The sequence below is a fragment of the Ovis aries genome, chromosome 3, assembly GCF_016772045.2.
Source record: "Ovis aries strain OAR_USU_Benz2616 breed Rambouillet chromosome 3, ARS-UI_Ramb_v3.0, whole genome shotgun sequence".
Lineage (NCBI taxonomy): Eukaryota > Metazoa > Chordata > Mammalia > Artiodactyla > Bovidae > Ovis > Ovis aries.
In genome coordinates, this window is record NC_056056.1 from 214,847,895 (window position 1) to 214,871,328 (window position 23,434).

The 23,434-nt window shown below is 46.3% G+C and overlaps 1 protein-coding gene across 2 annotated transcripts in view; it reads left to right on the forward strand.

Moving 5' to 3' along the window:
* Nucleotides 1-23,434, forward strand: part of LOC101117325 (chromatin remodeling regulator CECR2) — a 118,046-nt gene that overhangs the window by 75,867 nt on the left and 18,745 nt on the right. For both annotated transcript variants that reach the window (XM_027968051.3, XM_042248249.2), the window contains exons 2-7: nucleotides 859-953; nucleotides 11,849-12,032; nucleotides 12,873-13,012; nucleotides 13,717-13,821; nucleotides 16,360-16,409; nucleotides 17,025-17,194. In XM_027968051.3, the coding sequence (XP_027823852.1) occupies nucleotides 859-953; nucleotides 11,849-12,032; nucleotides 12,873-13,012; nucleotides 13,717-13,821; nucleotides 16,360-16,409; nucleotides 17,025-17,194 (744 nt within the window). The remainder of the gene's footprint in view (nucleotides 1-858; nucleotides 954-11,848; nucleotides 12,033-12,872; nucleotides 13,013-13,716; nucleotides 13,822-16,359; nucleotides 16,410-17,024; nucleotides 17,195-23,434) is intronic.

A 23,434-nucleotide genomic window follows, 5' to 3' on the forward strand; every position in this document is an offset into this window, starting at 1 on the left:
TATTTCTAGTAGACGTGGACCTCCTCTTGTGTACACTGCCTGCTCCTCAGTGTGGAGGTCAGAAGCTGGTGCCCTTGGCGCTTTTGGGCCCACTTACAAGACCCTCAGAGTCTGGTTATGAGCCGGCCACACCACCAGCAGAGTGGATCCTGGGGAGTCGGCTTGCCCAGCAGGTGGATGGCCTCCGGCTGGACATGGGCCTGTGTCCTGGGAGTGGTGACTGTTCACTGTGGGAGCTTGAGAAGGGAAGGAATAGGGTCCCCCGAATCCCAGCTGTCACCTCTGTCCCTGTACCTCCTCAGTGAATCCTCGTTTAGAGTATGTGTGCCGTCTCTGCCTAAGTCCCATGTGCCCGTCCCCTGGAATTCGCCCCCCGACCCCTGCTCGGGCAGTGCCTCACTGCTATTAGGTCCGACAGGCTGTGTGCACACAGAAACGTTCCAAGTGGCATGATTCTGGAGAGCTGTTGCAGTTGCCTTACTTGTTGAAACTCTTCAGTAAATGAATACTTTCTGATCAATTACATATCTGCTCCATTACACTCCTGCATTAAAATAGAAAGCAGTACAGCCTGTTTACATGAGTTAAGCTCTTTTGTGACTGTGCTGGCATTGAGTTATACACCTGATCTTAGCCAAAAGGCTGAGAAGCAATGGTACTGACTTACAAAAAGAGGTGTCTGCCTGTGCAGATGAGAGAGATGGAGGTTGGTAAGAGCAGTAGGGGAGTGAACGCCTGGAAAATCAAAGAGCTGCACCAGGCCAGAATGGACAGTGGTGGTGAGGGAGGAGGGCCGCCGGCAGGGGTTGGGGATCTGCCTCTGAGTCTGAGCTCTCGTCCCTGTCTCCCCCTCCTCAGGAGTTAGAAGCAGCTCTCCACAGAGATGACGTGGAGTTCATCAGCGACCTGATCGCCCGCCTGCTCCAGGGCTGCTATCAGCGAAGGGACATCACGTGAGTAACCCCAGTCCTCTCTCTTCTGGCAGCGGAAGGAATTAACCAGTCCTAGTGATGTTTCGTATCTCCTGGAGCAAACCTGAGCAGATCATCGGCCGAGAGTACAGTGTATTCACATGGGGCTCCGGGCCCTGCCTTTCGCTGCTTCTGCAGCTGAATTTTCATTTTACTGTCTTTTTTCCCACTCTCGCAAATCTAGAGCCCTTACCCTTCGGTTCCCCGGCTACCACAGTCACATGGAGTGTTTGCCTCTCAGTGTAGGCCTTATTTTCTCATCTTTGTTTCCAATATTGGTAAATTGATGCCTAACAAAATTAGATTCTTACTGCAGTTCTGCCCCTTGGGTCTGTGTCTCTTGTTCCTGTGAACAGTAGCATCATTCTGAGATGGAGCTTCTGGACCTCTCACACTGTAGCTGCCAAGTACACCCGCTCCCTTACACGTGAGACACGTAGAAACGTGGAGCTGGATTTCATCTCTGTCAGCAAGTACAGGCTCTTCCTGCTCAGGCCTCAGCGCTTGTTTCCAGGGACTCAGTAGTCTTTCTCTTTATCCCGTTCCCACATGGCATTGAACTGCAGGATGCTTCTGGGAAGCAGAGACTGGATGGGGTTCCCAGTCCTGGTCCCGCAATCCAAACAGAAGTTTGGGGTGTATGGTTTGTAGTTATCAGACAGTTAACAAAAGGCGGTATGTGGAATATTTCTGTTGTAGTAAGCTCACTCTTAGGGGCCTGTCAGGGCTGGGAGTCAACTTGTGGGTACAACGCGAGCGAGGGTGGTGAGCTGCTCCTGCGCCCATCGTGGTCCTCAGCCGCCCTGATGCGGTGGGGGTGCTCTCCTGGGTGCTCTGGCCCGTGCTGTCCGTCCCCAGGGGCACCCAGGCTGTCATGCTGAACAAAGAGCAGGAGGAACCGTACACCTTATCACTCAGACACGGTGAGGAAAGGTTTGCTTTTTGAGCTGTGGCTTGGGAGTTGGGGGGGTTTTTTAAGCACTGTTGTAGTCATACTGTGCATGTGATTTCACTTTTTCCTATCTTACATTTAGTTATCACAGCTGATGTTTCTCTAAATGGGATTGTCAGATACCCCAGTTTAGTAGATGAACATTTGTGCCTTAACTCTTAACTGTTACAGACATATTTCACATAACCTTGGACATAAAGGCTTGTATGCCTAGTGAATTATGCTCTTATTTGAAATTTCTGGAAGTATTGTCACTCAGTCAAAAGAAAGGCCCGTTTAAGATTAAAGAAATAATCTTGGCGGTCCAGTGGTTGAGACTCCATACTTCCACTGCAGTGAGCATAGGTTCAATCCCTGGTCAGGGAGCTAAGATCCACATGCTGCATGGCCCCCCAGAAAAGGATTCAAAACAATGCATTTCCAGGCTGCTCACTCCAGAGGTTGTTTCATTTCACCTATGACTCATCAGTGTCCAAGGGCCCCATTCGCCTCACCTCGCTCTGGTCGGGGTGCTGTAGGACAGACGCCCTCAGGACCCTCAGTCCTGGGTCCCACCACAGAGTGTGTGCTCTGGCCACAGCAAGTGCTCTGACGTCTGCAGAGCACGCAGGTGTTTGAGAGAAGGGCCAGGGAGTTGAGTCTTCACGTGGGTGCTTCCCAAGGCAGAGCCCAGTAAGTGGGTGAATGCAGGAGGAGCAGAGCCACTCATGAAGTGCAGCTGGGAGGGTTGCGCCTGGGCTTAAAGCTCTGGAGCAGCACCTAGGGGTTGCAGAAGGTCCCATGTGGTTCAGAAATGTGATTGATTTGAGCTGCAGAATCTTGGCCCTATTAAATTTTGATTCATTGCCACCATATAAAATGAGACTTCACGATTAAACCGCATTCTGTTGGAAATCATCTAAGACACCTCTCAGCTGGAGGGAAGACAGGGCCCAACCCCAGCTGGGGGCTCATATCGCCTTGGCTGGTTGTCATTGTGCACGTGTGGGGCTTGCGTAGCCTACTGCCACCGTCTTTCCCCACTCATCTCTGCAATGAGTCCAGTGCCCACAGCACAGCAGGAGTGGGAGCCCAGTAGGCCTTGTAGGCTGGGTGACAAGTTTGGAGGTGTGGTCCCCAGGGTATGGAGCACAGGAGACCAGGAAGGAGTGAGTGAGTGGATGAGGCCTGAGGAGCGAGGTGAGCACAGCACAAAGTCCTGTGAGGGCGTGAAGGTGACGACCCAGTGCCTCCAGCCTGGCAAGCTGTCCAGTGCACGCCTTTCCTAATTCATTGTGCACATTTGAAATCTGTACTGGAATTTCCTGTTACATACTTAGGCCTTGTCTTCACAGGTGTGTTGGCGATGATGAAGCACAAGAAATACTTGCTTACAGTTTGCAGAGCTGCCTCCTCATGGGTTCTGTCTCTTGCAGCTGTGTGCTGGTGCCCAGCCTCTTAACATTAGCTTCTTCCTCGTGACAGCACTATGTCGGTTACTCCTAAACAGTTTCTTTTGAAATCAGATGTTAATTTATTTAAACAAACAAACAAATGATCCTAGTCAGATGTCCTGAAATTTCAGGGGGTGGTGTAATGGAGAGCAGCACTGCTTTGGTGACTTTTCTGCTGCTGAAGGAAACTGTGAGTCTCTGAAGGAGAGAAGGAGCGGGGAGCCTTCAGCCTCCTCATGCCCTCGGTGCTCGTCATCACCCTGTCCTGCGGGGTGGTGTGGCGCAGCGTTGGTCCCGCTGTTCTGTGCTGGTCCAGGGAGGCAAGTGTTGGTTCTGGCCTTCGTCAGAGCATACCTGTGATATGTCACAGCATTTCAGAAAACATAAAGTGTTTGTGTTAGAAAAAAGGAGATAAGTATACTGAAACAGAAACATTTCTGAATGGTGAAGTAAGTTTGAGATCTGGTTGACCAGGTTGAATTAACTAGTCTGGAGTCAGGCTTCAGCCTTCTAAAAGCTTGTTGATGATGATATGTAGTAATACACAGAAAAGGCACATTCCTTACTCTGCAGTTAGGTGAATTGATGCAACTGAATACACCTGTGTGCAGTGATCACTCAGACAAGGAAGCATCGCAATGAATTTTACTTTTTCCACTAAAAGGAACTGCCCGAAGTGATTGTTACTCTGTCTCTCCAGTGGTATCCACGTGCATTTAGAGTGAATTTGTGCTCAGTATTCTCAGTATTTCATCCCACCCTAAATAAAGAGGATTTTGTACAAATGAATGCTTTTGTTTCCTGCTTCTAAGACTTAGCTATTATGTGGAGCCAAGAAAGGGCTTCCCTCATAGCTCAGTTGGTAAAGAATCTGCCTGCAGTGCAGGAGACCCGGGTTTGATTCCTGGGTTGGGAAGATCCCCCAGAGAAGGAAACGGCAACCTACTCCAGTATTGTTGCCTGGAGATTTCCATCGACAGAGGAGCCTGGCAAACTACAGTCCATGGGGTGGCTGGATTCGGATACAACTTAGCAACTAAAGAGAGAGAAGAAAGTTCCATCATCTCTCTATTACTTGCCTCACCTGTAAAATGGGAATGATAAGCATACCCATTACTAAATTTATTTAGTAATAATAATATTGAGTGAGATTAAATTAAATTACTTATGACATCCTTGGAGCAATCTGGAGCTTTTAGTAGTGGGGAGAGCAGTGCTTCATGGCTGATACTGGGTGTGGGTGTTTTTAATTTACTCATTTATTTAAGTAGCTAGCTAGGTAGCTAACTAGCAAGCTGTGCTGTGTCTCAGTTGTGGCATATGGGATCTACTTCCCTAACCAGGGGTTGAACCCAGGCCCCTTGCATTGGGAGCATGAATCTCAGCTGTTGGATCACCAGGGAAGTCCCTGTGACTGTGTTTTTTTAGAGTTTTATGTACACTGGAATTTGAATTTTCTATTATTTTCATATGTCATGAAATAATATTCTTTTGATTTATTTTTTCTCCCAACTTTTAAAAAAGAACGATTTTTACATTCTTAGCTTACAGGCTAAAGATAGACACTCAGGCCAGATTTGGTCCATGGGTCATAGTTTGCATGCCCGTTTTTAGAAAAATAGGTTCTTGTTTCTAATTCCTTGAACTCAGTCAGCACGCTGTTCAAGATAATATGACATTTTGAAAGTTCCCCCGTGCACTAAATCTAACCCCCACCCTCCCAGAGAAACCCACTGTATCCTCTACAGTGATCTGGTTCCTATGGATGCAGGTTGTTTTGCCTTAAGTGACTTCACTTTCCCTTTTCACTTTCATGCACTGGAGAAGGAAATGGCAACCCACTCCAGTGTTCTTGCCTGGAGAATCCCAGGGATGGGGCAGCCTGGTGGGCTGCCGTCTATGGGGTCACACAGAGTCGGACACGACTGAAGTGACTTAGCAGCAGCAGCAGAGCTTCTTCTGGTTGGGATCACTCTGCGTGTCCGCGGCTTTCAGGAAGCCCAGAGCGCATGGTGCTCGCTGATGCTGCTGTTCATGTCAGTACTTTGTTCCTTTGAGGGAGGAGTCTCAGTTGTATCCAGTGCAAAAATATCTCAGGTGTTCTGTCTACTAATTGGTGGACTTGTGTGCAGACTCCAGTGGGGCTGTAAGGAATAAAGCAGCTGTGAACATCTGCACAGGTTTCTGTGAATGTCTTCATTTTCCTGGGAATTGCTGGGTCCCATAGGAGAGTATGTTTGATGTTAAGAAACTGCCAGACTTGTTTTCTTGACCACTCTAGTTGCTCCGTATCTTTGCCAACATTTGTTATTTTTAATTTTACCCAGGTTTTCGTTTTACTGATTCTGTTGCATGTAATGTGGTAACATTGTGGTTTCAATTTGCATTTCCCTGATGATGAGGTAAATAACAGGCTATGACTGTTTTTTCCTGATGTGTAGCTTACCTATTTGTTTGACACTGTATTTTAAAGAACGATAAGCTTTAATTCTGTTGAAGTCTAATCTGTCAGTTTTTTCTAGTATGTTATTAATATTTCCAAATCAGGACATACCTTTAATGTCAATAGATTCTCTTTGAGGTTTTCTCTTAGTTTTATAGTTTCAACTTTTTGCAGTTGACATTATGGTGCATTTTGAGTTCGTATTTGTCTATGGTGTGAAGCAGAAAGAAGGTCAGTGTCCACGTTTTTTTACTTATGAATTTCATGCATGTTCAGTCTATTCAGTATCAGATTGTCTTGAAATTGAGAATGTTCTCCACCTTTTTTAAATTTTATTTTTGCTTTTTAAGTGTTTTGACTATTCTGGGTTTTTAGCATACAAATTTAAAAGTTATCAGCCCTGCCACCCCCCAAAAAAAGCCTGCTACAGAAAATGGACACTTTGACCAATGTTGAATTCCCCAGTCCTTGACCATGATATGTGTCTCACTATTTGTTTATCTTCTTTAATTTCAGGAATTTTGTAAGGTTTCAGTGTAAAGATATTATGCATCTTTCCATTTGTGCTTGAGCTTTTTTATTTTCCAGCTACTTGTTGCCAGTATATGTAAAATACAGTTGATCTTTTTCTGTTGACCTTATTACTGAGGCTTCATTGGTCTTGCAGATAACCGAGGAGTTTCTGTTGTCTGCTCCTGCTTCAGCCTCTGTCCCAGAAGCTTCCTTCTCTTGTCTTACTGTGCTGGCCACGACGCTGGTGTTGTTCCTGATCTTGGGGGAAGTACACAGCCTTTCACCATGAAGTGTGATGAAGTGCTGTCCCTTTTGTCTCTTGCTGAATTCAATTGGCTACTGTTTTGAGGATGTTGATGAATATTGGCCTGTACTTTTATTTGCTTAGAAATCTTTGTCAGGTTTGGCAGATGGGTTGAGAAGCATTTCCCTTCTCTGGTTTCTGAAAAAGTCTGTGTAATTTCTTTTGAACAGTTCACCACTGAAAGCCTTTGGGTTTGCAGTTTTCTTTGTGCAAGGTTTTATTTGAGTATTATTGATTCAGTTTCTGTAATAGACTAAGGCTATTTGGATGTTTTATTTCTTAAAAAAAAATTTATTTTTTAAATTTAATTTTTGGCCACACTAGCCAGCATGTGGGGTCTTAGTTCCCTGATCAGGGATCACGCCTGTGGCCCCCTGCAATGGAAGGTAGAATCTTAACCACTGGACCACCAAGGAAGTTCCTTTTTTAAAAAAAGAATTTATTTAAGTATAGTATTGCACTAATTTCAACTGTACAGCAAAGTGAATGATTCAATCTTAGGTATATATCTTTTTTCACATTCTTTTCCGTTTTTTCCGTGGTTTATCACAGGCCGTTGAATATAGTTCCCTGTGCTATACAGCAGGCCTTGCTGTTTATTCATTCTGTATAGACCAGTGTGCGTCTGCTAGTCCCAGACTCCCAATCCATCACTCCCCCCTCACCCCCTTTCTCTGGCAACCACATGTCTGTTTTCTGTGTCTGCGAGTTTGTTTCACAGGTGAGTCTGTCATATTTTAGACCTCACATGTGAGTGCATCGTGTGGTGTTTGTCCGTCCCACTCCACTTAGTGTGATCATCTCCAGGTCCGTCCATGGCGCTGCAGGTGGCATTATTTCATTCTTTTTACGGTTGAGAAACATTCTGTTGTTTATATGTATCGCATCTTTATCCAGGCATCTGTTGATGAAAATTTATGTTGCTTCCATGTCTTTAGATATTATAAATAGTGCTGCTGTGAACATAAGGGGTGCATGTATCTTTTTGAATTATAGTTTTGTGTGGGTATATACCAGGAGTGGGATTGCTGGACCATATGCTAGCACTGTTCTCTGTTTTTTGAGAAACCTCCAAACTATTCTGCATAGTGGCTGTACCAGTTTACATTGCTACCAACAGTGTAGGAGGGTTCCTTTTTCTTCTGGATGGTCTCTTTCTTAAGTCATGACCTTGGTAAGTCATTTTGGCATTTTTCAAGGAATTTGTCTGTTTCAGTTTTTAAATTTATTTCCATAGTGCTATTCATAATATTCTCTTATCCTCTTAATATCTGTAGGATCCACAGTGGTTCCACTTTCATTCCTGATGTTGTAATTTGTGCTGTCTCTCTTTCCCTCTAGAAGTTGATTCTTTCTACAGGTTTTTCAACTTTTAAAATGTTTTACTAAGGAACCAACTTTTAACCTTACCTGCTGTTCGTTTTCTTTTTAAAATCTTTTTTGTTATATTGATTTGTCTTTATTATTACTTCTGTTTACTTTGGCCTTTTCTTTCTTCTTAAGTTATAGTACTGGTTATGAGCCTTTTTTCAATATAGGCATTCCAAAGCTATAAATTTCCTACTAAGCATGTTTGACTTGTTAGTTCACTTACATTTAGTATAATTATTGGTATGGTTGGTTTTCCACTTGTGTCTCTGGGGTTTTTAAGTGCCCAGCTCATGGGTGGGTGTTCAGAGTATTCACCGATTGTATAGTCATCACTGCTGTTGAATTCCGGAACGGTTCGTCAGCCTCATAAGACAGCTCACGCCCATCAGCTGTCGCTCCTCACTCCCTGCAGCCACCAGTCCCACTAACTCATGGGCTTTCTGTGCATGTTGTTGGTTCACTATTCTAGGTGCTTCTGTAGGTAGAAGGCATATGTGTAGGTATTAGGCTAATTTATTTAGCATGCTTTCAAACACACTGTATCGTGAATCCAGGACTCATTCATTTTATGGTCAGAAAGTACTCTGCTGAATGTTTTATTTATCTGTCGGTTCATGGACATGGTGCTGTTTCAGTTTTTTGACTGTTATGAATCGTGCTGCTGTATATGAACATTAGTGTACTTGTTTTTGTGTGGGTGCAAGTTTTCATTTCTCTTGGCTGTGTACCTAAGAGTGGAATGGTTGGGTCATATGGTAATTCTGTTTAAGTTTTGAGCAACTTACCAAATATTTGCAAAGCAACTGCATCATTTTACACTCCCCCTAACAGTGTGCGAACATTCCCCTTTCTCTGAGTTAGTAAGTGGTTAGCACTTGTTCTTACCTGTCTCTTTAATTTTAGCCATCCGGTGGGTGTGGCATGGTACCTTACTGGGTTTTGATTTGCATTCCCTAAATGACTAATGAGTGTCTCTTCACCTGTTTCCTTCTTATTTTTTTCCTTCCTTTGTCCTTTGATAGTTTCTTCTGTTAAGTATTTCACTTTATTTCTTATAGACTGTGTGGGTGCATGTATATATCTCTGTGTGTGTGTGTGTGTGTGTGTGTGCGCGCGTGCGTGCGTGTATGCGAGAGAGAGTGATTCTGGGGTAGCAGGGTGCATCTTTAATTATCAGAAGCTGTTTAGAATTCTTACTGTACCATTTCTCACCTTAAACTTGACACTCCAGACTTCCAGTTCATACAAATAGTATTTAAGGTACCATCTGGCTTCCACTAAAGACAATTCTTTATGTTTTTAAAGATAAAGATTTCCAAGGGGCTTTTAAAAAATTTCTAGATGACTTTTAATTCTCTTCTTTTTTACCTAGCATAAGCATTTATATACACTAAATCTGTTATATATGTATTTCCCTGTTAAAATGTTTTATATCTTAGTCATATTTTCCTTGAATTTGAAATTGTCATGATTTCTTAATTGATTTCAAGACATGGCAGGTACCATATAGTCCTACAAAACAGGCATTGGTTTAGTGGTTTTGGGCTGAATTGTTCTATGATCTTTATGAATAAGCAGTTTTCTAATGTTCTTATGGGGCCTTTTAGGAATTACCAAAAGTTAGTCTCTTTATTTGTGGATGTGAAAGTTGGACCATAAAAAAAGCTGAGCGCTGAAGAATTGATGCTTTTGAACTGTGATGTAGGACAGCAAGGAGATCTAGCCAGTCCATCCTAAAGGAAATCAGTCCTGAATATTCATTGGAAGGACTGATGCTGAAGCTGAAACTCCAATACTTTGGCCACCTGATGCGAAGGTGGCCTCACCTCACTTTAAAAGACCCTGATGATGGGTAAGATTGAAGGCAGGACGAGAAGGGGATGACAGAAGATGAGATGGTTGGATGGCATCACCAACTCAATGGAGATGAGTTTGAGTAAACTCCGGGAGTTGGTGATGGACAGGGAAGCCTGGCATGCTGCAGTCCATGGGGTTGCAGAGTCAGACATGACTGAGCGACTGAACTGAACTGAATTTTTCTATTTTGTCTCTACGTGGCCCTGGGATTCCAGGTCCTCACTGCTCCCTGCACATGGACTGCAGGTACCCTTTCATGTCTCAGAACTGAAGCAGCAGTCTTCCTTTCACTCTGGTGATCTCAGGCAGGTTGTTTCTCTGCTTGGTCACACCTCCCGGGTCACGTGGGTCTCCTGGGAGAAGCTTGTTCTGTGGAAAGCAAAGCAAGCAGCTCTCTGCTGGGGTTCTGAGATGCTCACCCTGGAGTGTGGATAGATAGTTATGTCTCTCTTTCTCCTGCGGACTATTGCGGGGGGCGGGGGTTAACTAGCATTTAGAGCTTCTTTCAGACAAGAAGGAACATAGCCATGGACCACGTGCTTCAGTCTTTTTGTTCTATTGAAAGGGTTGGTGATAACCATCCAGAACAAGCGCCCTGCACTGAGTGGCCTCAGTTTGTAAGAGCTGCAGGTGCCGCAGGCAGGGCTCCCTCCGGTCCCTGGGCCGAGAGCCCTGTTTCCAGGTGGCATGATGGATTTCGATGAGCTAACCACATTCACTCTGTGCTAGTTTGAGGTATCAGTGGGAAGGAAATAAAGTTCCTTCTCTCTTTGAAAAAGCATAATGTTTCATTTCTTAGTTGCCTAAGACCCTTTGTTTTTTTCTAAGAATATTTCTTCTGACTTTTTCTACAGCTATAATGACCGTAGATTATAAAATAACATGGGGGGAAAAATAACATGGGAACTGCCTCTTTTAAAGATATTGACCTACATAATTCATTTGGAGCTATTTGTTCAGTGAGAAAAATGTTTTTAGAGCAAGCGTTAGGTGAAATTGTATCCAGATTCTTCACTAGGTGAGATACAGAGTGACTATCTAACGATCGAACATCACTTTGTTACATGCTGGGGCTTTCCCCATGGCTCAGTGGGTGAAGAACCCACCTGCAGTGTCGGAAACACAGGAGATGCAGGTTCAGTCCCTGAGTCAGGAGGATCCCCTGGAGAAGGAAACTTGGCAGCCGCTCTAGTATTTTTGCCTGGAGAATCCCACAGACAGCGGAGCCTGGCAGGCGATAGTCCATAGGGTTGCAAAGAGTCAGACACGGCTAAGCACGCAGGCATGCGTAACACCCTGTTATATACAAGGCACATTTAGGTACTAGTCAGAAATTTAAGTTGTCATTGTACTGTCTGAAATGTTTCCTGCAGAAAAAGCTCTCAAGTTTAGAATATAGTGTTTTGTATCATGCCTGCAAGGTTACGCGTAGTAGCACATGAGTGTGTTCTGTGTTCTTGTTTGTTCATGCTTGTGCTCTGGAGAAGGTTTTTCTACCTTTGCATCAGAACATGAAATATGAATGGATTAAGCCAGGCAGACCCTGGCCCTCTTTGCTGTTTGCCCTCTTCAGTCATGGACCTGACTTTGAACCGAGTGCCCCCTGAGGTCTGTAGAATCTGCCCGCGTAAACTGAATGCCTCTTGAGCTCCATAGCGTCTGCCTGTACAGGTGACGGTCGACACGACCTCTTGCGGTGTCTGCCGTTGACACTGCATACGTGCAGCTACTGCCGCACAATGTGCTGCTTGTGGCTGAATGTGCAGAACAACCTGTTCTGTGAGAAACTTGCTTAAACATTGGTAATCTTTGGGACTTGACAGGGTCAGCTCCAAGGACATGGTGCAGTAACAAGTGTTTCCTCGAGGGGCTTGCAGGCCCTTCCGGGGCTTTCAGTTCTGCTACTGTTGAAGATGTATCAGCCCCCAGCGCCCCCCCCCCCACCCCACCCCCCAATCCTCTGTGTGGTATTCACGCACCTTTGTGTCTGGGACCACTGGCTAGGCCTCAGACCTTCCACAGCTACCTGGAGGACATCATCAACTACCGCTGGGAGCTGGAGGAGGGGAAGCCCAACCCTCTGCGGGAGGCCAGCTTCCAGGACCTGCCCCTGCGCACCCGAGTGGAGATTCTCCACCGCCTTTGTGACTACCGGCTGGACGCAGACGACGTCTTCGACCTCCTCAAGGTGTGTGACTGACAGGCAGCCTCCCTGGAGCAGCGGTTCAGGGAAGCCAGCTCTGGATTGTGCTGGCCGCTTTGGTGTGCCCCCTTTCCACATCCCGGGCCCCTGCTGACGTGGGAACAGTTGTAGGCACCTGTCTGCTCTGTCACCAGCCAGAATTGCAGTTACATTAGTCACTGAATGTTACTTCCTGAGGTCTGAAATTTGGCTTGGCATAATTAAGGTTTATGACACCTCCCAAAGACTTGACCCCATCCCCAACACATGCTGCATGCATGTGGCAGAAGTGTGCTGGGTGGGGCTCTGGCCACCTCTGCCTCACCTGGTCCTGCCCTCACTGGGAGGTCAAGGGTGCCTCTGGGCTTGGGTGGGAACCGTGGTAAGATCTGTGGCCCAGCTCAGCTCCACCTTCACCGAGGCCTTGGTCTCAGCCACCGGGGGCGGCACTGAGGTCGTGCTGGTGAGTGAGAGCGCTGGGCTGGGCTGGGCTGGCTGGTGGCCCGGCATCGTGTGGGTTGAGGCTGCCGCGGCACTGACTCTCCTGTCAGGCTTGTCTCTCCTCGTGTGGGTTCAAGCCAGATGCGTTGCAAGTTCATCAGAATTCTTTTGGCTTTCTCTGTTTTGGGGAACATGGGAGCAGTGATGTGGATAGGAAGGGTTTGAAATATTTCCACATCCTGTTCTTAGAGCAGGCGCCTTATCCTGGTCTGATATGTCTGGACCCGGAATGAGAATTACCCCAGGTGTTTGGGCATTGTAATGTGAGGGATCTGTGAGAATATATTTCAGATTCTCATTTCCATTTTCTCTTGTTGCCCAAACCTCTTTCCCTGACCTGCGCAGGGCCTGGACGCAGACAGTCTCCGTGTGGAGCCGCTGGGCGAGGACAGCTCAGGGGCCCTCTACTGGTATTTCTACGGAACGCGAATGTACAAGGAGGACCCGGCACAAGGAGGGTCCCATGGAGAGCTCTCTCTGAGCAGGTACCTTCCTGGAGGTCATGTTGCCGTCGCCATGGCCATTAATGCCCAGTGCCTCCAGATTCCGCTGCGCAGCTTAGCTTTTCTCATGGAGGAGTGAGCTGTGTGTAGCAGCATGCCTGCAAGGAGGCACGCCACACAGAAGCGCAAAGGACTCACTCTCCAGCCCTGCTCCCCGGGATGGTGACTCATGCCAGTTCTCAGCAGCACGAGCGCGCCCTGGGCCTTTCCTCGTGGCAGAGTGGGTTCTGGAGAACCCCATCCTACCTGGGGTCTTGGCAAGAAAGAGGCCTCGGGCAACGTCCCAGAGCGGTGCTGCCGTCTTCCCCGCACTTCAGGTTGCTGGACTCTTAGCTGTTAGGGAAGCCTGAAAAGTGAAAGTCTTAGTCATGTCTGACTTTGCGACCCTGTGGACTATACAGTCCATGGGATTCTCCAGGCCAGAATACTGGAGTGGGTAGCCTTTCCCTTCTCCAGGGGATCTTCCCAGCCCAAGGATCAAACCCAGGTCTCCCACACTGCAGGCCGATTCTTTACCAGCCCAGATATTCGTGTGGGAGATGTCCATTTCCTTGGTTCCACGTTTTATTAATAATAACAGAAGACGTGAGGTCGCCCTGTCCTGTCCCCGTCACTGCTGCCTTTGTCCTGTTTAATAACCTCGTGGCCAGACAACTGACATTTCTGTTTAATGTACTACTTCTTAGGGAAAGTGAAGGACAAAAAAATGTCTCAAATGTTCCTGGGAAAACAGGTAAAAGAAGAGGAAGACCCCCAAAACGGAAAAAACTACAGGAGGAAACTTTCATGAGGTGAGAAAATCTTGGTGTGTGAAGGTCCCTAACCCAAACCCTTATGCTGGAAGGGCTCGCCCCGTGCTTGCTCTCTGTGTCTCGGGGAGGACATGGGTGTGCACTGGAGTCCTTGGGGTCCCTGGCCTGGCCCCTCTCAAGTTACCAGCTGTCTGGGAGCCCTCCCCCTGGGCAGTGGGGGCTCTGGCAGCGGAAGGCACCTGCTCACAGGAAGTGCCTTTCAGATCCCTTTGCCCCTGATTTCTTCACAGGAGGTGGAAGAGTTAATACTGTGAGTCTATTAGTTCTTTGCTGGTAAGGAGGCTTCAGTAGTAAACGTGCTTTATTGTGTTAGAACTCATTTTGTTAAGATGAGACCTTAAAAATTTTTAAGTGTTTATTTGGTATTTAATTTTAGCAAAGAAAAAGATTGTTATATTTTGGGAAATTTTTAATTAATTTTTTGGCCACAGTGTGCTTCATGCAGGCAGGATTTTAGTTTCCCAACCAGGGATCTCCTGCAGTGGAAGCTCAGAATCTTGACCATTAGGGAAGTCCTGGGAAATTTCATTTTAGTATGTCATTGTCTTTTAGGGATATCCACCATGTGAATCTCAATATAAGAGTTTTGAGGGTCTGACCTGTACTAGGTAAAAATACTTTTATACCTTTTACTTAAGGATCGGATATATAATTATTCACTTATGGAAATTAAGTCACAGTCTTAAAAATTCTAATAACACAGGGAAAACTGCTTCCTTGTTCTCTGGTTTATTGTTAGAACTGCTTAAATAAGCTAAATGCCTAAAGTGGACCAGATTTCACTGTGTTGCTTATTAACTGCTAATAAATGTTTTTAGGGATCTGATTATGAATCAGTCAATCAGAATTTTTTTTTTTTTAAACAATCAATGTTCCACTTAACTTTTCTGAAATTTTGACTATAGAATGCAAGCTTTCCTCCCACCAGAATTTGTGAGAAATAGTCCTGTCATTGTGTTTTACACACAAGACATCAGTTTCTGGGTTTTGTTAGCAGCCTACACGTCCATGTAAATCCAGCAAGCTGTTCTCTACCTTCATCTTTGGTTCCCTTGAGCCCCAGAATCAGAGAGCCACAGTGGGGTGTCCTCATCTCACAAGCCCAGTGCTCCTGTGCTGCCCTCTGCTGGTGACTTTATTCTGTAGGGTTCTGAATACAGTGCAGTATTGAAGTATTTTTAAATTAAATAAAACTTTGTGAAATCTGAAAAGTAAAACTCGTGAATGTAACAAAGCAGATACAGAGAACAAACCGGGGGTGACCAGTGGGGAAACAGAAGGGGAGGGGCGAGCTAGGGGACAGAGCTTCAAATGAGTACGTCTCACAAAAGGCTGGTGGGCCGCCCTGTACAGCGCGGGGATGTGCCAGTGTTTTATAGTAACTGTATACGGAGTGTAATCTTTAAACATTGTGGTCACTGTGTGTGTTGTACACCTGAAACTATACCTCAGTTAAGTTTGTTTTTGTTTTTTTACTAAACACCATTCATTTTTATTAACTGTGTGCTTAGTCACTCAGTTGTGTCTGAGTCCTCAAGACCCCATGGACTGTAGCCTGCCAGGCTCCTCTGTCCATGGGGATTCTCCAGGCAAAAATACTGGAGTAGGTTGCCATTTCCTTCTCCAAAAAGTTGTTTGTTTGTTTTTTTTAAGAATGATGAAAAAAAAATACAGTAAGATATATGTAGAAGGGGGAAAAAGAGAGAAAGTTCAGTCCCTAAAATAATTTTTAATGTTTTTTTAAAAGTAAATAAAATTTAAAGTTCAGTTCCTCAGTCACATCAGCCGCGCTTCTGCCGAGTGGGTGAGTGCGGCCTGTGGCTGCCTTTGTTGCACAGCAACGACGCGGGTCATTTCCATTCTTCCAGGAGGCTGTGCAGGGCGAGAACATCCAGAGCATGTCCTTCATGGTCTAGGGAGACAACACTATTGGTCACGAAACACTGAGTGTGTTTGTGTCTCGTATCACGAACGGTCCCGTTTTCCAGGGAATTTCGTTGACTTTGCTGAGGTCAAGGTGGCATGCCTTGAGTGGGGGTGGGCAGCCTCAGAACCTGTGTTGCTCACGTCAGCCTACTGTGGGGGTCAGTTCAACAGTCTCGTGTTCAGTACAGGCCTTGGTCGGGTAGCAAGCCCTTTCCTTGGCCTTTAACTGTCGACACTGAGCTCCTCCTCTCCTGGGCAGTGGTGCCATATTCCTGTGTGTCGTCCTTCCCCTCTCTCTGCCAACTTGCCCGCCTCCGTGTTCCTGACCTTGCTCTGTTGACGTGTCAGAGACACACACTTGGTGTTAATAGTAAGCTGCTGTGCCTTACACACACACACACACACACACACACAAACACACTCTCTCTCTCTCTCTCCTAGTATTAATAGTAAGCCAATGTGCATTACACGCAAACACACACACACACTTTTCTGGTATTAATAGGAAGCCAGTGTGCCTTCCTTCTAGGGAAGCACAGAAAATTTCGGCCGTGTTTTTGTTTTAATGGTGACCCCTTTCCTTTGTTCTAGTGACAAGCAGGAAGAGAACTCCTCAGCATCTGAGTTGCAGACGAGAAACGGTAATGGCCTTCGTAGGGCTTGGAGGGCTTACGTCACTTTCCAGAGGCTAGTGCAGACTGCTGGGACCACTGCAGTAGTCTTCCCGCCAGCCTCCTTGCCCCTCGCACATTGTTGCCCTGTGTCCATCTCTCCTCACGAGTCACTCGAGATCAGGATCAGGTCACTTCACTTGAGCCCCTTCCCAGGCCCAGCGTAATAGGCTCCTAACACTGGGATGAATGCAAAGCTTCTCAAGAGCTTTCTTTTAACATGAAATACTTTACAACATAAGGATGTGTACTGTGTTCATGCAATCTGTAATCCAATACAAACATTTGAGGAGAAAAAGCAATTTACAGTATCTCAATGTAACAAGGAACACTCCTGCAGCTCAAAGCCACGTATGCAGAACAGCAGATGCATCGGAACATTTCTAGGTTATTAGTGTGAAGGTCACCATAGTTGTGTTTGTATTGACCTCATAGCTTTTAGTTTTGAACAGGAGAGCAGCCAGAACGTCTGAAGTATACATTATCAGCCTTGAAGGGTAACCCAGGGCGCCGGTGAACCTGAGGGCAGAGAGGAGGAGGAGGTCGTCCATGGGCCTGTTTCCTGACCTTGACCTTCTCTTCTAGGGTCCCAGGGACCAGGGCAAGGCTCCTGGTGGCTCCTGTGCCAGACTGAGCAGGAGTGGAGACAGGTCACCGAGAGTTTCCGGGAGAGGACCTCTGTGCGAGAGCGCCAGCTCTACAAACTGCTCAGCGAGGACTTCCTGCCCGAGATCTGCAGCATGATCGCCCAGAAGGTGCGCACACGGACCCACGTAGGGCGAAGCCGCTCTGGGCAGGTTGCCTTCCTCAGAGACTTGTGCGGCCCCACGCTCTGCTGAGCGGTCCAGCTTTCCTCTTTCTCCCAGCTTTCCTCCGGGCCCCAAGAGCAGGACCTTGAGCCCTTGCTTTCCTTACTGTGGGTCCTGGGATTTAGCCCTCACGCTCCACCCATGCTCATGGCTCCTGGACCCCAAGTGTGTCTCGGCAGACGCTCTGCACGCCTCTCCTTGTGTGTATGCTGCTGCTTCCCCCTCTTTTTAGAAAGCTCATCTGGTGGTCTCCCTCTAACAGCAGGTCTAAACTCTGAGTTCAGACCTGCCTGAGGGCTGTCTGTTGCTCCCTCAGTACCTCCTCTAACCTCCTGGCACTCCAGTCCCGGCCTCTTGCCGTGCGTCCCGTCTGCTCCCGTGCCTGTCCCGAGGCTCTCCGGAGCCCTGCTGGAGTTGTTTCTGTGCGCTGTCCCTGGACTGTCTTAGCCTGAGGTTTCCCCCACGAGCTGTCTCCTTGTCCTGTTTCATCGGGAGTTGTGGAGGCAGCTCCAGGCCACGAGCCACACCTTCCTTGTCACTGTAACCTCCAGGTGACTCTCTGGCGTGCCTGTTCTGTGGTCAATGCCTGATAACCATCCAGTTTCGATAAAATTGATGCTTCAGATTCTTAATGGTTGTTAACAGAAAACATAAGAATGCCAGCCCTGCCCTGAAACCTGGGGAGGAAGTGTTAGCAATTCCTGCTGCAGCGCATCTCGGGGGCAGCGGAGGGGAACACAGTGACAGATGCAGTGACAGTGATATGTTGTGAGTTCGGTGGCATTTGTAACTGTTGAGCAGATCAGTGCTCTGGGGTGAGTCGTAGGCCTGACCTCAGAGCCTCAGGAATTGCGTCTTCACGTGAGTGTCTCCTCGTTGCTGTCCTTTGTCCTGGTAATGATGATTCCTCTCGGATCTTGTCGTCCACAGCCCGCTGTGACCATTTTTGTCCAGGACTTGAGATGTGGAATCTAGTTTTCGTAGAGTTACTATTTAAATAGAGACTGTATGATTAATGACAGCCCCTTCAATTATCTGTAAGGCTTGTACCTAACCTGCTTACACTCTTTTGTAATTTCTGCCTTTTTAACGGAAAAGACTTTAGATTAGGGAGTTAAGGGGAAAAATTTACAAGCATAAAACAGGTGGTGTTATTACAGAAAATTTCAGGAGTTGATTCTTTGTGAGAGAAGCACTTAAATCTTAAGTGCAATTTTCAAGAACCATGACATTAGAAACTAAAGGATGGAATAATGGATTTGATATTTTGAGAGTTGTCCAGTACTGTAACTATGCAAGCTTTAGTTAAATGGGGGTGATATGCACAAAAATCAGAATTGGCATTATGCAGCAGAAAAGCTTTTAGCAGACCAGTAATTAGGAGAGTTTTCACACAGGGATCCCATCAGAAGCTCCAGAACCATTCAAGTTTATTCACTAAAACTTTAAAAAATGATAATTTCCAAATAGTTATAAAACGAAGAAAGAATTGGCTTGGCTACCGTTGACATACAGCTTTCTTAGTTCCCCATTCTGGATGAATTTAAATTGACTCCTTGTTCAGCGATGTGAATGCAAGTTCCATGAAGTGCACCAGCAAGATCGCAAGGAGGATTGGAGCCTGCCGGGAGCCCGCGATGGAGCCCTCTGCTCTGTCAAGTAGTTTGGAGCAGTAAACGAGTTTAAGCAGCTGCTTCCGTTTGCTAAGAGGTCTGAGAGACCTGGACTGCACGGGAGGGGGGAAGCTGAGGGTGGTGTTGAAATAAGAGAGTGTGGGGGCAGGAATGAGGGGCACCCTCCTCTACTCCAGATTTGCTCTAGTTTTCAGCCCCGTGTCTCCTAGCACAGATGTTCCACTGGCTTTTGAGGCAGTGCGTGGTCAGAAAACACTTCCTGCAGGCTGTGTCTGATGGCCTGTGCCAGTATGGACTCCCCTGGCCTTGCAGTCATTGATGTCACAGCTGGTTGTCTCTCTGCCTTGAGCCCTGAAGAGGGAAATGCTCACTCGTGAATTTCTGTGTTTACTATGTGTTTGGACTCATCCTCTGTTTTTTACTTTGGCCCGTAAGGTATATGAACACGTCTCTTCGGCCTCCGGGCAGGGCTCTCTTCTGCCTGACTTCTGGATCTCCCAGGTCTCCTCCTCCTCTGGGTCCCTGGCTTTGGAGTGGCCTCAGTCAGCTGTCCAGCCATAGTTCTCAACTGGTTTTGTGCCTCATTGGCCTGGATGGGCTCCTGCTCTCTGTTTACCTGGACAGTTTGAAAGCTCGTTCCCATCTCTGCTCACTACCCTGGGCTAAGCCTTAAATGTCCTATTTTACATCTCAGCTTGCACAGTAATCTGAATACAGACAGACAGGAAGTTTCGTCATTGATTGCCAGCAAAAGCTTAGCTTTAAACACTCAAGTTTTTGGCTCTTCTTTGCAGTGTTGTTTGTCTATTCCGCTCTGCTTGATATTGAAGAGGTTCTTGATGTCTGTTACAGTACTGAGTACGTTGAGGAAAGCCTCTGGTATGGCATGAGTTTTGTGCTTCTGTTTAAACAGCCGAAAAAATCTTTAGGTCTTTAAAGGCTTATTGGGAGGTTTTCTGGTCTCCCGGGAGTCCAGTCGTCTTGCCCCAGAAAGTCTTTTGATTATGACTCCGGGGAAAATACCGGCAAAGCGTCACTCTGCTGACCTCTGAAACTCTGTTCCAGTGCTTTTTTTTTTCTTTGGTCAGGAGACTCTGGGCACACCTGTGGCCAGGGAGTTCAGGTCCTCTTTGTGCTGCTGGAGTTGGTGGGGGTGGGGGTGGGGGTGGGGGTGAATGATGGGGAGTTCTGGGCTGGGCTTCAGCCAGATTATGTTTGTAATGTTGAGGATTTCTAAGCCCTGTTTCATACCCCCTTTGGAAGAAAAAATGTTGCAGTGTAAATAGTGTAAGATTTTTTTTTTAACTTTTATTAACATATATATATGTATATTTTTTATTGACTTTACTGGTTCTTTAAACTGTTACAGTTTAAAAGACTGCTGCAAGTAACTTCAGGTCACAAGTCTTGTCCCTTCCATGGGGTGGCAACACTGCCTAGAAAGTTGCATGGGAATTTAAAACACTCTTGGTGCATTTCATGCATGTTTTTTCCTAAATGTGTATGATACAGTTTATATAAAATGATACTGTTTGAGAATTCACATGAGATGGGAACTACTGAATTTATAAAACAATAATTATAGTGAAAGAGAATAGGCATAGGAAGTATGAGGCAAAGTGGTGTCTCACTGAGTAGAAGTGTTTGCAGCCAGCAACCTGAGGTGGGGGAGCCTGGAGAAGGCAGGTTGGGGGACAGGCAGGTATTGAAATGGGCAGAAGGGCCCCCGTGAGCAGAGGTGGTCAGGAGCATGTTACACAGGAAGGTCCTGGGCCTTTGTGAGCACTCTGCTCTGAGTTTGTTGTTGTTGAGCTCTTGGAGTTGCAGACAATTTTTTTGTTTGAGGTGTAACTGGTGTGTAACGTTAGTTTCGAGTGTATAGCATAATGGTTTGATGGTCGCGTACACTGCAGAATGATCAGTAGGTCTGGTTAGTATCTGTCACCTCACATGGAGTTTCTTCTTGTGATGAGTAACTCTAAAAATCTATTCTGTGTTCACATACAACACAGTATTATTGACTGTGGTCACCATGCTGTGCATCTCATCCCTTTTCCCTTCTCCAGGGGATCTTCCCAACCCAGGGATTGAACCCATGTCTCCCACATTGCTGGCGGATTCTTTACCAGTTGAGCCACAAGGGAAGTCCAAGAATATTGGAGCGGGTAGCCTATGCCTTCTCCAGGGGATCTTCCCGACCCAGGAATCGACGGGGTCTCCTGAATTATAGGTGGATTCTGAGCTATGAGGGAAGCCCGTCTCATCCCCAGGAGTTACTTGTATTATAAATGGATGTCTGTACAGCCGACTGCCTGCACTCATCTTGCCTGCCCCTGTCTATTCTCTGTATCTTGAGTTGGGTGTGTTTAGACTCTACATGTGGGTGAGTTGAGTACAGTATTTGCTTTTCCCTGACTTCACCTCACCTACCATGATACCCTCGTGTCATCCATGTGGTCGCACTTGGCAGCATTTTGCTTTAGTGACTGAGTAATGCCAGGTGTGCACACGCCGCCTCTTCCCCGTCCTCCCCCTCCCCCCCCCGGGGGACACTCGGGCCGCGTCTGAGTCTCGGCTGCTGCGCTGCAGTGACTGTGGCAGATGCACGCATGCTCAGGCTGGTGCTTGTGCTTCCTTCGGAAAGATGGGCAGGAATGGAGCTGCTGGGCCACATGATCAGATGCTGTCTTTTATCTCTCAGGGAACCTCTGTATTCTTTTCTCCCATAGTGTCTGTGCCAGTTTGCATTCCCACCAGCAGTGCACACGAATCCCCCTTTTGCCATATCCTCGTCAGCACTTGCCATCTCTTGTCATTTTGTTGATACCCATCATGGCCATTCTAACAGGTGTGAGGTTTTGATTTGCATTTCTCTGATGATTAATGATGTTGAGCCTCTTTTCACGTGTCTGCTAACCATCTGTGTGTCTTTCTTGGAAAAATGTCTGTTCGAATCCTTGGCTCATTTTTTAATAGAATTATTTATATGCGATTGACTCTTACCGGTTTGCCTTTTTAAGATACTCTAATTTCAGCTGACTAAATTGTTATTTTTTATTATTAATTTATTTTAATTAGAGGCTAATTACTTTACAGTATTGTGTTTTTTGCCATACATTGACATGAATCAGCCATGGGTGTACATGTGTCCCCTGTCCCAAACCCCCTTCCCACCTCCCTCCCTATCCCATTCCTCTGGGTCATCCCAGTGTACCAGCTTTGAGTGCCCTGTTTCATGCATTGAACTTGGACTGGTGATCTGTTTCACATATGGTGATACACGTGTTTCAATGCTGTTCTCTCAAATCATCCCAGTGAGTAAGTTATTACTTCTTATGTGCTTAGTATAAATATTAATGTATTTTAAAAACAACTAACTAGATAGACCACCTCATGGGAAGAGTTGACTCATTGGAAAAGACTGTGATGCTGGGAGGTGTTGGGGGCAGGAGGAGAAGGGGATGACAGAGGATGAGGTGGCTCAATGGCATCACCGACTCGATGGACGTGAGTCAGAGTGAACTCCGGGAGTTGGTGATGGACAGAGAGGCCTGGCGTGCTGCAATTCATGGGGTCGCAAAGAGTCGGACACGACTGAGCAACTAAACTGAACTAGACAAAAAATCCTATAATTCCATTTGTGTGAAATGTCCAGAATAAATAGATCCCCGGAAAGAGAGTCACTTGGTGGTCGCCAGGGGCTGGAGCCGTGAGGCTGCGGCGCGGCTGGCATGGAGGTCAGGGCTTTGTCTCTGGTGCTGAGGGTGCTCTGTGGTCAGCCAGATGGTGGTTGCCAGGCGCTGTGAGGATGCTGAGTGCCCCTCAGCTGTGCACTGATGGTTGTTCATTTCATGTGAATTTCACCTCAGTGTCTTTATGTGTGTTTCTAAATGATCTCCGATTTTGCAGCAGTCCTTGGCGTTTATGATTTTCCTAAGTTGTAAATTTTTGGCTTTAATATATAAAAGATAGTTAGTAGGAACCTAGTGTATAGCACAGGGAACTCTGTTCGGTGGTTTGTAGTGACCTGCATAGGGATGGACTCTGTTCGGTGGTTTGTAATGACCTGCATAGGGATGGAGTATAGACTGAAGCGTGGATATGTGCACATGTATAACTGGCTGAAGTCAGAAGGAGGAAGCAGCAGGGGATGAGATGGTGGGACAGCGTCACCACCTAAATGGACATGGATTTTAGCAAACTTCAGGAGAGAGTGGAAGACAGAGGAGCTTGGAGGGCTACAGTCCATGGGGTCCCAAGGAGTTGGACATGACTTAGCTACCAAATAACAACAGTAACTAATTCACTTCACTGTATAGCAGAAACTAAGGCAACATTGTACATCAGCTACACTCTTACAAAAAATTTAAAAATTCCTGTTTCAATTTTAGCAAAATATCTTAATCTATTTAAAGTCCATTTTAATGCCTCACTGTAAAATCTGTACATGGTAGCAACCTCTTGGTACTTTTAACATTTGAATTTTAGAATTTATTCCCACTACTGTGTGATCTGTATGAAAAAGGTTAATAAAGATTAGATCACTGTAGAA